The sequence below is a fragment of the Mauremys mutica genome, chromosome 10 (genome assembly GCF_020497125.1).
Source record: "Mauremys mutica isolate MM-2020 ecotype Southern chromosome 10, ASM2049712v1, whole genome shotgun sequence".
In the NCBI taxonomy this organism is placed as follows: domain Eukaryota; kingdom Metazoa; phylum Chordata; order Testudines; family Geoemydidae; genus Mauremys; species Mauremys mutica.
The window spans coordinates 41,206,424-41,219,810 of NC_059081.1; the positions used below are offsets into that span (position 1 = coordinate 41,206,424).

At 41.4% G+C, this 13,387-nt stretch overlaps 1 protein-coding gene across 3 annotated transcripts in view; it reads right to left on the reverse strand.

The window, feature by feature from the left end:
• ATF2 (activating transcription factor 2) overlaps positions 1-13,387 on the reverse strand; it is a 98,111-nt gene that overhangs the window by 25,917 nt on the left and 58,807 nt on the right. For all 3 annotated transcript variants that reach the window (XM_044978396.1, XM_044978397.1, XM_044978398.1), the window contains 2 exons: positions 6,883-7,032; positions 1,745-1,951 (listed from right to left, as the gene is read on the reverse strand). In XM_044978396.1, coding sequence (XP_044834331.1) covers positions 1,745-1,951; positions 6,883-7,032 — 357 coding nt within the window. The remainder of the gene's footprint in view (positions 1-1,744; positions 1,952-6,882; positions 7,033-13,387) is intronic.

A 13,387-nucleotide genomic window follows, 5' to 3' on the forward strand; every position in this document is an offset into this window, starting at 1 on the left:
CCAATAGATGGCACCGAAGAAGCTTATGTATTTTTAAAATCTATCAATATCATTTATAAGCCCACACCCATCTATTTTTATGTTAATTAACTTTGGTGCTGTACATGTTCCTTGCATCACTGTATTACAATACTCTGAAGTCAGAACTTTTACTCCACTACTATTAGAAAAACATTTACTGAGCAGTGATAGAGTTTGGGGAGACACTATGTATTGTATTTGAAAGTAATTCCACCAATATTGAGGTATAATGCATCTTTTCTTGAATCTGGGTGACAGCTCTGTGTCCTTTACCCAGATTTAAGTCTCATTTGCATAACGGGACAGGATCCTTGGACGTGCTGAAGAGACCTGCAGCTTACGGTGTTCAACATATTGCAGCATTATGCTCAACATGCCTGCCCACTCCTCAGGACAAAGAATAAAGAATGGATGTTTGAAAATGTATTCTTTCCTGCTCTTTGTTATTCTTCCTCTCATTTTGAATTCAACTGTTTTTAAGACAAAATGGAATGACATAAATTACTTATGCCATACTGTCCTATACATCTTACTATACATTGCTTCTAAGTTTCATTTAAAAATGGGGATGTCAAGAGATTTAGAACCAGATCCTCTGTTCGTGTAAGTCATGGAAGTTCCACTGACTTCAGTCAACCCACACTGATTTATACCAGCAAGGATCTGACAACCCAAAGTTTTTTGTATATTCATATTTTGGTTCCTGAATATTAGTGTTATTGTGTTTCTTTGCTTTATTCTCTATCCTATTATATTTCTGATAATCTTCAATAAAAATAAAAGATAGCTTTTTTTAAAATTTACTTACAAGGAGACATTGTCTATTGTGTTAATTCCTATACACTTTTAAGTGGGTGATGGTGGTTGTTTTTTGTTTAAATGCCTATTAAAGATGCCTAGCTGGCTCAAGTTGACTGACAGACCCTAGGCCCAGACTGGTAGCAAAATGCCAGTACCACCAGTTGCCTGCTTTATTGTCTAAATGAAATGAATTGACGTTTCAGTTCACTGGACTTGGGTGGGGATCAACATCACAACTTGGCATTAATTGTCACATTCTTGGCAGTCTCAGCAAAGCCACCAAAGGCTGACTAGGAATAGATACTGGACAACCCTCTCATACTATATGGTCCCTCAAAAATAGGGTTGAGGCACACTGGTAGGGCAGTGTGGTGAAATTTTCACTGCCACTGCCTGTGCTGTACCTGTTCTGTGGACAAATAGAGGCCTTCAGTTTCCAGTGCTGTCAATCTGGCACCTTTCACGAGCACTACATTCACTTTAAAGAAAAAAAACTACAGTTAAAAAATACAAAGGAAATTAAAACAAAAAATCGAATTTAAGTAACTCAGGCAGTGACACAAATTGATATAAACAAGGCATTTCTAAATTAAGGCTAACATTTTGCCAGTGAGACTTCACTTCAACATCAACATGCTCTTGTTGGTTTGTGTCACAACCCTAAAGTTACTTAAAATGGAACAAAGGCCAAGTAGGTGAGATCCCAGATTTCACATATCTTTGAAGCTGCATAGTCTCATTCTCATTATACCTATGATACAGGCATTTTAATACTGATTATGTCTGTTCTGAATTCAACTGCATTTTAGAAAGCTATTCATATTGTAGCTCTCATACCAAGTTTCCACTCCATGATCCCAAGATTGCTAACTGAAAATTCAGATAACTCTACTTCTTGCTTGTAATCAAAAAAAGAAAATACCTGTAATTGACCATTTAATGAGCTCAAGTCTTCTGCTTTCTTCTCCAATGACTGCACCCACACTTTTCTTTTTTGTCGACATCTTGAAGCAGCAGCACGGTTTCGCTCTAGAAACTTTCTTCTTTTCTCATCAGGGTCTTCGTTTGCTGCTCTTCTTCGACGACCTCCTGTATTTTGGGTTTGTGGTGCGGGCTGAGCTGGGGAAGCCTGAAGGAAACAGGAACATCATAGTTCAGTGTAACGCAACATGTTACTCAAATACTAAGGGTTTGACTTACACGTATAAATGTACACACATTTATATAGGAAAACATCAATGATATTTCTGTTCCAATATTTAAAATGTAATTTTTGACTAAAGGAAATATTAAATAAACATCTTAATTCTATGAATACTGTCTAGTGGTTTTCGTTGTGGTTTTGCTCACTAGTAAACTACATTTAATATTCTCTCAGTATTTTAATCATGACCCACTGGTTTCCAGATTTGTAATCTTGCTGCAAAAATTCACTCCATTCTGATACTTGGCATACAAGTAAGCCAGAAAGAAGTAACTTTCTATATTTTTTTTCAAACATTCTTTTACCCATTTTAAAGTTACAGGAAGACAAAATATTTACAGGTTTTAACTTTTAAAAAACCTGTTAACTAAAAATGACTTTGTAAAATGAAATTTATCAGGCAACAACTTCATATAGTTTCTGTTTCTGGTGTTTTCCAAACACCTATCATCCTAAAACTTAGCTATACTTTGGATGTTATGTAATATTTGCCCAATATATAACAACTGCTCATCACAAGGATCTGGACAAAGCACTGGTATTTACTAATCCCTAGAAAAGTAATTTCTTACCTGTTACTTCTGGCTTTTCCAAGTCCCTCTATGCCAGCCCAGACATGGATAGGATCAAAGTAGTTAGAAATGAAAATATCCTATTAGATCATACAGTCCACCCTCTACATGGGCAGAATATAGTCCCCAATAAAAGGACTGTTGCATTACAGCTATACAACTTTGGATCTTCAAGTCTTATCAGCCGATAAAGAGGATAAAATTCTACCTTGAATTAACTCTCCTCATAAAGGGACTTGGCTGACTCTGCATGCTTAATACTTGTTATACAATAAATAATAATAAAATAAAATAAATAATAAACTATTAAATAAAAACAGAAATCAAAGTACCAATCCTAACTTCCACAGCGCATAATATGAAATCTAGACTGGTATAAAGGGACTTTGAGAAGTTAAATTAACAGTTAAGAATTGACCATTTGCAAATATTTCTTACTGATTAGATACTGAGAACTTTCACACTAGTTCCCATTAACCAGATTATACACAGGGTACGTATACCTATCAGAAAAATTGGGACCAATAAATAAATAAATAAAATCTACCTTCTCAGGGCAGCATCTGCAGAGACTGTCACATCAAGATTAACAACATAAAAAGTACAGAAGGACACTGAGGTGACGACGTTACACAGTCTCAATCCAAGAGTAGACATTGCTCTTGTGGATGGACTCAGTAAGAACAGCCTCTTTATCCTGGGCAGCATATACTTGCTTAACCTAGCCTCAAAACCAGAAGGGGACAAGATTTTTTAAAAGGGACGCCTGATATTTGGTGTTTGAATGGCCTGGTTTTCAAATATGCTGAGCACCCAGCTCCTCCCATTGCCTTTAGTGGGTGCTCAGCACTTTTGAAAAATCAGACTACATCTTTAGGTGCCTGAATATCACAGAATCATAGAATATCAGGGTTGGAAGGGACCTCAGGAGGTCATCTAGTCCAACCCCCCTGCTCAAAGCAGGATCAATCCCCAACTAAATCATCCCAGCCAGGGCTTTGTCAAGCCTGACCTTAAAAACCTCTAAAGAAGGAGATTCCACTACCTCCCTAGGTAATCCATTCCAGTGCTTCACCACCCTCCTAGTGAAAAAGTTTTTACTAATATCCAACCTAAACTTCCTCCACTGCAACTTGAAACCATTACTCCTTGTTCTGTCATCTGCTACCACTGAGAACAGTCTAGATCCATCCTCTTTGGAATCCCCTTTCAGATAGTTGAAAGCAGCTATCAAATCCCCCTTCCTTCTTCTCTTCTGCAGACTAAACAATCCCAGTTCCCTCAGCCTTTCCTCATAAGTCATGTGCTCCAGCCCCCTAATCATTTTTGTTGCCCTCCGCAGGACTCTTTCCAATTTGTCCACATCCTTCTTGTAGTGTGGGGCCCAAAACTGGACACAGTACTCCCGATGAGGCCTCACCAATGTCAAATAGAGGGGAATGATCACGTCCCTCGATCTGCTGGCAATGCCCCTACTTATACAGCCCAAAATGCCGTTACCCTTCTCGGCAACAAGGGCACACTGCTGACTCATATCCAGCTTCTTGTCCACTGTAGCCCCTAGGTCCTTTTCTGCAGAACTGCTGCCTAGCCATTCAGTCCCTAGTCTGTAGCAGTGCACGGGATTCTTCCGTCCTAAGTGCAGGACTCTCCACTTGTCCTTGTTGAACCTCATCAGATTTCTTTTGGCCCAATACTCTAATTTGTCCCTCTGTATCCTATCCCTACCCTCCAGTGTATCTACCACTCCTCCCAGTTTAGTGTCATCTGCAAACTTGCTGAGAGTGCAGTGAACATCATCCTCCAGATCATTAATGAAGATATTGAACAAAACTGGCCCCAGGACTGATCCTTCGTGCACTCTCCTTGATACTATGAACGTAAACATCCATTTTTGGAAGTCTTGGCCAAGATACCTAAACTTTAAATGCTATTTTGCCTTTTTTGGTACTTCACAAACCAACAAACAGGGGATCTGTTTTTCTAATTTTCAAAATTCTCTTCAGATAGGAAATACAAAGCTTGTTATATAGTATGTATGAATGTATGTTCCTCAGTCAGTTTCACCAGGCCTGACAGAACAAGGGGGAGAAAAACTTCCTGACCAAACACACAGACAAATTATTTTAAACTGTCTCCTTTTGCACCAAACAATTGTGACCAAAAATTGTAACATTCAGATCTTACTGCTTGATTGCATTGACAGCATTTACACCTCCTATTAATGAGCCTGCTACTGGTTATAGGTACAAAGAAAGAGAAGGTTAAGAATCCTTTACAATTTTGACCCTTCATTACTATCTTGTTCTGATGAAAAAACTGGTAAGGATAGAGGGAGCTTCATGCTCAATTTTCTAGGCAAGCAGATGGCCAGTATTAATACAACATTATGGCCAGAAATCTTTCTAAAGCACTCCACAGAAGCTCTTTTCAAATCCCTGAGAAGATTTTCATGATAAAGTTGAAATCCCATGCAACTATGACAAAGTCTTTGCTTTTGTTTTTCAGCTGCCCTAAAAACTGAACATCACCTCACCTCTAAAAGGAAAACCCCAGAGGAATACTCTAGCTTGATTCTTAAGGCCCTACCAATTGCTTTATAAATCCTGAAGGGAGTTGATCTTCAGGTCTTTATTTTGAACATCCTTAAAAAGACTAGTATGTGATATTACAGTTCAAGAGATCCACTACCATGTGAGAGGGTTCCAGCCTGGTACTACAGATCCATTGCAGTATCCCCAGGTAACAGACAAGAGAAGAGACACACTATACATCTTTTCTTTGAAGGTCTAACTCTAAAAGCTAGAGCTTGTCAACACAGGAGCAATGATATTTGAGGATACGTATTTCATACCAGCTTTTACACTGGCAGAAATTCTACAGCTGGGAAAACAGACAGAAGAGAGATGCAGGTCATCTGATTTTAAGGACACTGGCTAGGGGAAAAAAAGAACTCCTGAACAGACACAGTGACCAATTGCTGACAACCTCTGTCTACAAAATGTCATTTTCCTAGGGTACATTAACCTACAAAAGGAAGTTACCATCTGAAATGCACTCAGTATAGCGATGCTTCCTTCGTGTTTGTCTCTTTCTCCCCCACAAAAGGGGTGTGTGCTTCTGTTTTCACTGTGCTACTTAGTAAGCCTGGATTTTCTTGAGAAAGAACTTTCCAGACAGGCTTCTCTGACCAAATGAAAGCAGGTCAACAGCACACCTCTGAGGTAAAAACTGTAGCTTCTGTGGAAGCAGGGAAAGAATTAATAGGATTTGAAGGGGATTTTAATGCATGTCAGTCAGTTAGCAAGAGTTAGCCTAGCTGTAACCCTAATGACGTGAGACTTCTAGAAGCAAGAAAGAACTGTGTAAAAAGTTATTACGACCTTGCAAATATGCAGGCTGGCGTCTTTTAGGAGTGAGACAAATAAGATAGCAGAAAGGCTTATGTATAAACAAAATGTATTTGTTGCTTTTTACTGTCTGTATTATTGCTAGAAATTGTCTGTAGCAAAGGTATAAAGGCTTGCTGTAATTGTTTACCAGTTGAGAGACCTGTCCAGGACTGGGGTGACCCTGTGTCCTATGGCACTCTCTCCCTCCATTGTAATTACTGGAGAAATAATAAAGTATTTGATTTTGCTGCACCCAAACAAAAAGCGAGAACTGAGTTTTTCTCCGACAATTCTGAATCCTTCTCCTAGAATCAAGGGGACCAGACCTCTCCTCAACTCTCAATTGTACATCTATTCCCCTTCTCCAACCTAGCTCATTGTTCCCACCCATTTTCATCCTATTCCTAGTCATCATCTAGAATAGCTCTCCCAAAATCACCCTTTTCACAACATCCAAGAGAGCACAGTAAACTAACTAAATTATACAGTGAGTCCCTCATTTTTATATCAGTCAATAATGGCTCTTTCAAGCAAATGGTACCTTAAGCGGGAACCTGAAATGACTGGAAAAATATTTTAATAGGTGCTTATGATATTTAATATTAAACTAATACAATACCATGGTAACCCTTGTTTTGTCAATATTTTCCAGATGTATCTTAACTTGCTGCACAATTTTCAGTTTACGCCAGAATTCAATGCCAGTGTGCTACAGAAATCAGGAGGCCTTAGTTTTCTTACCGAGTAGGTAAGACAACCCCCATTTTTCCCAATATTGGTTCATAACACACCTCAATCTTATTCTCAATATATAAAATAAAGGAATGAGGATCAGAGATTTTTGCGTAACAGTAAAAGGAGTTAGAAGTACATCTTAGCTTTGTTGTCCTACCGGTGTTTCTGTAGTTGATGTAGCAGGCTGTTGTAATGACTGTGATCGGGCTTCCTCTGACTGAGTCCTAATCAATCCACTAGCATGCCCCTTGGCAGTATCTCCATTTGTGACCTGAGGATGCTGCTGGGTCAAGGCAGCTTTCAATCTCTGAAAGTAGAGTAAGAAAATATTGTGTCACATTTTTCATAATGGAAGATACTGTGATAACTTAGATTAAATAATAGCTATCTATATAGCAGTAGCACTCATATACTGCTAGCTACTTTCCAAACATACACAATAAGCTCACACTTTAAGATAAGAAACACAAAGGGTGCAGGAGGATGAAACAAAAAAAAATGTTTTAACAGTCTAATTGGCCTTCTACTAGTTGAAAATTGCTTGCATCCATCACTGTAGAAGTGAGTATTGAAGAGGAATATGAGGAAGTTAAAGGGTAACGGTATTATGAGCAAGTTTAGGAAGGGCATTCCTTCTACAGAGCATAACATGGAAGAAAATGCACAGAACGGTGTTGAAGAAGTGAACTAATATCATTGATGGAGTGGAGTGGACAGTGTACAACAGAGGTAGGCAACCTATGGCACACGTGCCAAAGGCGACATGCAAGCTGATTTTCAGTGGCACTCACACTGCCTGGGTCCTGGCCACCGGTCCGGGGGGGCTCTGCTTTTTAATTTAATTTTAAATGAAGCTTCTTAAACATTTTAAAAACCTTATTTACTTTACATACAACAATAGTTTAATTATATATTATAGACTTCTAGAAAGAGACCTTCTAAAAACGTTAAAATGTATTACTGGCAAGCAAAACCTTAAATTAGAGTGAATAAATGAAGGCTCGGCACACCACTTCTGAAAGGTTGCTGACCCCTGGTGTACAATGTGATAGAGAGACAAGAGTGGATAAATACACAGACAGTAAACCCAGCCACAGGAAATTTCTTTCAAAACCGAATTTAAAAACTTCTGGTGGGTTTATAGTTTGTTTTAAATCATATTCTTTGTTCTAAGATATCATCTTGATAATGCATTAAATAATTGACATCTTTTAACTCAGATGTGGAAGTTAACTAATGTTTACATAGTGCACGGGCTAAATATTTTCAACAATAGTTTACAAAAGCTTTTATGAGCTGATTTATTAAGCAACACAATTACAAACTATCTGTATACAATATATTTCGAGAGCCACAGATGATTTTATATATTAACCATGTGCTATATTCTAAAGCAGATCTTATTGACTGTATTAGTCTATTTGATAATAAAGTTTACAGCCGCTTGAAAATAAAAGCTATGCTTTCACTATAAACGTGAATTAGAATTACAGCAAATTTTCAACAAAAGGTAATGTATTCTGTTTACAACAAGCTTATATGCCTGTGGTATGATGACATAAGAATGGCCATAACGGGTCAGACCAAAGGTCCATCTAGCCCAGTATCCTGTCTTCTGACAGTGGCCAATACCAGGTGCCCCTGAGGGAATGAACATAACAGGCAGTCATCAAGTGATCCAATCTCTTTTGCTCATTCCCAGGTTTTAGCAAACGGATGCTAGGGACACCATCCCTGCCCATCCTGGCTAACAGGCATTGATGGACCTATCTTCCATGAATGTATCTAGTTCTTTTTTGAACCATGTTATAGTCTTGGCCTTCACAACCTCCTCTGGCAAAGAGTTCCACAGGTTGACTGGGCGTTATGTGAAAAAATACTTCCTTTTATTTGTTTTAAACCTGCTGCCTATTAATTTCATTTGGTGACCCCTAGTTCTTGTGTTATGAGGAAGAGTAAATAACACTTCCTTATTTACTTTCTCCACACCAGTCATGATTTTATAGACCTCAATCATATCCCCCCTTAGTCGTTTCTTTTCCAAGCTGAAAAGTCCCAGTCTTATTAATCTCTCCTCATATGGAAGCCGTTCCATACCCTTAATCATTTTTGTTGCCCTTTTCTGAACCTTTTCCAATTCAAATACATCTTTTTTGAGATGAGGCGACCACATCTGCGCATACCATGGATTTATATAGAGGCAATATGATAGATAATAAGACAGAAAGTATCTCTTTCTTAATAAAAGACTGACTTAGGTATCCTCAATGGCTTTATTAATAGGTTTGTTTTTATTTTAAAATTTTGCACTCTCACAGTAAGATTTTATTCAGTGTTATTAAACAATTTCCCTGCAAGATAAACTGTGTATGAGAATTCATCTTTCCAGTGAGCAGTACTGTACTTAAAACCATCAACTTCATTAAAAACTACATTAGTATACTTCTACAACAAATTAACAAAGATTTATTACATGGCAGTGTAAAATACATAAAAATGCACAACTCTCTTGAATAATCTTTATTATTGCAGATTGCTATCTTCTGCACAAACATAAAAGAAAAAACATCAATATTTATTATCCTCTTTTGAATGCCACCAGGCTTACAGTGTAAATTCAGCTCTCCTGTGTACAATAGACAAAAGTGCACAAGAAAGGAGGTCATTAATTCAATAAAGGCAAAAAGCAGATATATCGATGAGTAAGGCAGAAGCACTCCCTGCTCCTCACCCTGAGAAGCCCCTGAAGATACTAGGAAGAATAATGGAAAATAAGCTTGCCACCTTTCTCTGAATACACGACTCCCCACTACCCACAGGAGGATGACCACAGCTTGATTCCCAACAGGGCTTTACATAAGGGAAGCTGTGGGGACAGATGGGGACTCATATGGATGCCTCTACAGGTTTGGATAAGCATACGAACTTGTAGATACTCAGCTAAAATCCACATCTTACAAGGTGCTGAATTGAGATATTTGTGTTTAAATAGCCTAAAATTCACATTCAGCCCTACAACACCTGGAGACTACTTGGAGTATGATAAGATATTACAAGCATAACTGGTAGCAATGCCCATTGTTAAGGTTACTTAGCACCTTCCATTATAGGTTCCTGCTTTCAGTTGCTTATAAATTTTGTCTAACTTTAATCATTTGGACTGGAATTTTCCATACTCTCTTTCTTCATCTCAGGCCTGGTCTACACTAGGCGTTTAAATCGGTTTTAGGAGCCTAAAACCGATTTAACGCCACAACCGTCCACACTAGGAGGCACCTTATATCGATTTTAATGGCTCTTTAAATCGGTTTCTGTACTCCTGCCCGACGAGAGGAGTAGCGCTAATATCGGTATTAACATATCGGAATAGGGTTAGTGTGGCCGCAATCGACGGTATTGGCCTCCGGGAGCTATCCCACAGTGCACCACTGACCGCTCTGGACAGCATTCTCAACTCGGATGCACTGGCCAGGTAGACAGGAAAAGCCCCGCGAACTTTTGAAATTCATTTCCTGCTTCCCCAGCGTGGAGAGCTCATCATCACAGGTGACCACGCACAGCTCATCAGCACAGTTAACAATGCAGTCTCCTGAGAATCGAAAAAGAGCCCCAGCATGGACCGCTCGGGAGGTAATGGATCTGATCGCTATATGGGGAGAGGATTCAGTGCTAACAGAACTGCGTTCCAAAAGACGAAATGAAAAAGTATTTGAAAGAATTTCTAAGTCTATGACGGATAAAGGCCACAGCAGGGACTCCGTGCAGTGCAGAGTGAAAGTTAAGGAGCTCAGACAAGCCTACCAGAAAACCAAAGAAGCAAACGGAAGGTCCGGGGCAGGTCGAAAAACATGCCGCTTCTATGCTGAGCTGCATGCAATTTTAGGGGGCTGCGCCACAAGTACCCCACCCCTGACCGTGGATTCCGAGGTGGGGGTTGTAATCTCTGCCATGTCAGACGGGGAAGATGAAGATGAAGAAGAGGAGGAAGACCTCGCAGAGAGCACACAGCACTCCGTGACCCCCAGCAGCCAGGAGCTTTTTATCACCCTGACGGAATTACCCTGCTCCCAGCCCTCACAAGCAACTATTCCAGAGAATGACGCCATGGAAGGGAGCTCTGGTGAGTGTACCTTTGCAAATAGCAAACAGTGTTTTTTAAGCAAGCCTTTTTTAATGATTGATTTGCCCTGAGGACTTGGGACGCATTCGCAGACAGTATAGTTACTTAGAAAAGTTTGTTAACATGTCCGGGGATTGAGAGGAAATCCTCCAGGGACATCTCGATGAAGCGCTCCTGTAGGTACTCCAGAAGCCTTTGCAGAAGGTTTCTGGGCAAAGCATCCTTGTTCCGCCCACCATGGTAGGACACTTTACCATGCCATGCATGTAGCAAGTAATCAGGTATCATTGCGTGGCAAAGCATAGCGGCGTATGGTCCCGGTGACTGCTGGCATTCAAGAAGCATGCGCTCTTTATCTTGTTCTGTTATCCTCAGCAAAGTGATATCGTTCAGGATAACCTGGTTAGAAATCAGGAATTTAAGTAAGGGGGGGTGGCCATTTTTCTACTGGGTTCGTGGAATGCAGCAGCTTAAAAAAAACACTTTCCTGCACGTAGCGAAGCGGGGGGAGGGGAGGAGTGAAATGCCGATGATCTTTTCTGTTTGGTCACCGGCGAGGCGATCTTCCCCAAGCTACCGGACAAGCAGTGGGTGGGGGGGAGGGGGAAGGTTGTTGATTAGCAGGGAGCTAGCGTGGTATTAGCCATGCGTTGGGGGGGGAGGGGTAAATCACTGAGACAGTGGCTTACCATGGCCGCATGCAAGCTGAATCCTGATGCCTGGACCTGTGTCTGAGATCTGTAACCCAAGAGTTGCAAGCAGGCACTATTAAGATGAAAAATGCGACCTTGTAGGGAAATCACATGTGCTATGTAAGGTGAATAGTGCTTTTCACTGTGAAAGAGTATAACCATTGTTCTGTAAAATGTATCTTTCTAAATATTTATCTCCCTCATGCAGCTGCAAATATTTCAAGCGTCCCTCCTCCATCCCAAAGGCTAGCACAGATAAGGCGGAGGAAAAAGAAGACGCGAGATGAGATGTTCTCGGATATTATGGAAGTTACACGCAATGAAAGAGCTCATCTGAATGAGTGGAAGGACGTGGTTTCAAATTACAGGAAAGAGGCCAGTGAACGTGAGGACAGGAGGGATGAACGTGAGGACAGGAGGGACAACCGAGATGAGAGGTGGCGGCAGGAAGACCGGCAGGAAAATCAGCGGTGGCGGCAGGAAGATCAGCGGTGGCGGGATGCAACTCTGGGGCTGCTGCGTGATCAAACTGACATGCTCCGGCGTCTTGTGGAGCTTCAGGAACGGCAGCAGGATCACAGAGTGCCGCTGCAGCCCCTGTATAACCACCCTCCCCCCTCACCATGTTCCTTAGCCTCCTCACCCAGACGTGTAAGAACGCGTGGGGGAGGCTCCGTGCACCCGCCCACTCCACCCCCGTGGACAGCCCAACCAGAAGGATGTCGTTACTCTGAATTTTATTTTTTTAATGGCCTTCTCCATCCCTCCTTTCCTCCTCCCAAAGCACACCCTTACTTCTCTCCCTCTTTTTATAATGAATCAATAAAGAATTCATGCTTTTTAAATGAGTGACTTTATTTGCATAAGTAAGCTGTACTCGAAGGGGGAGGGGAGTTGCTTACAGGGACTGAGTCAATCAAGGGGGTTGGGTGTTCATCAACAAACACAGCAGTCACACTGTACCCTGGCCATTGATGAAGCTCGTTTTCAAAGCTTCTCTGATGCGCACCGCTTCCTGGTGTGCTCTTCTAATCTCCCTGGTGTCTGGCTGCGCGTAATCAGCGGCCAGGTGATTTGCCTCAGCCTCCCACCCCGCCATAAAGGTCTCCCCCTTACTCTCACAGAGATTGTGGAGAATACAGCAAGCAGCAATAACATAGGGGACATTGGTTTGGCTGAGGTCTGAGCGAGTCAGTAATGTGCGCCAGCGCGCCTTTAAACGGCCAAATGCACATTCCACCACCATTCTGCACTTGCTCAGCCTGTAATTGAACAGATCCTGACCACTGTCCAGGCTGCCTGTGTATGGCTTCATGAGCCATGGCATCAAGGGGTAGGCTGGGTCCCCCAGGATAACGACAGGCATTTCAACATCCCCAACTGTTATTTTCTGGTCTGGGAAGTAAGTCCCTTGTTGCAGCCGTTTAAACAGAGTAGTGCTTCTGAATACGCGAGCGTCATGAACCCTCCCTGGCCATCCCGCGTGGATGTTTGTGAAACGTTCCTTGTGATCCACCAGTGCTTGCAGCACCATTGAAAAGTACCCCTTCCGGTTTACGTACTGGGTGCCCTGGTGCTGCGGTGCCAAGATAGGGATATGGGTTCCATCTATCGCCCCCCCACAGTTAGGGAATCCCATTGCAGCAAAGCCATCCACTATGGCCTGCACGTTTCCCAGAGTCACAACCTTTCGTAGCAGCAGCTTAGTGATTGCTTTGGCTACTTGCATCACAGCAGCCCCCACAGTAGATTTTCCAACTCCAAATTGATTCCCGACTGACCGGTAGCTGTCTGGCGTTGCAAGCTTCCACAGGGCTATCGCCACTCGCTTCTCTACTGTGAGGGCTGCT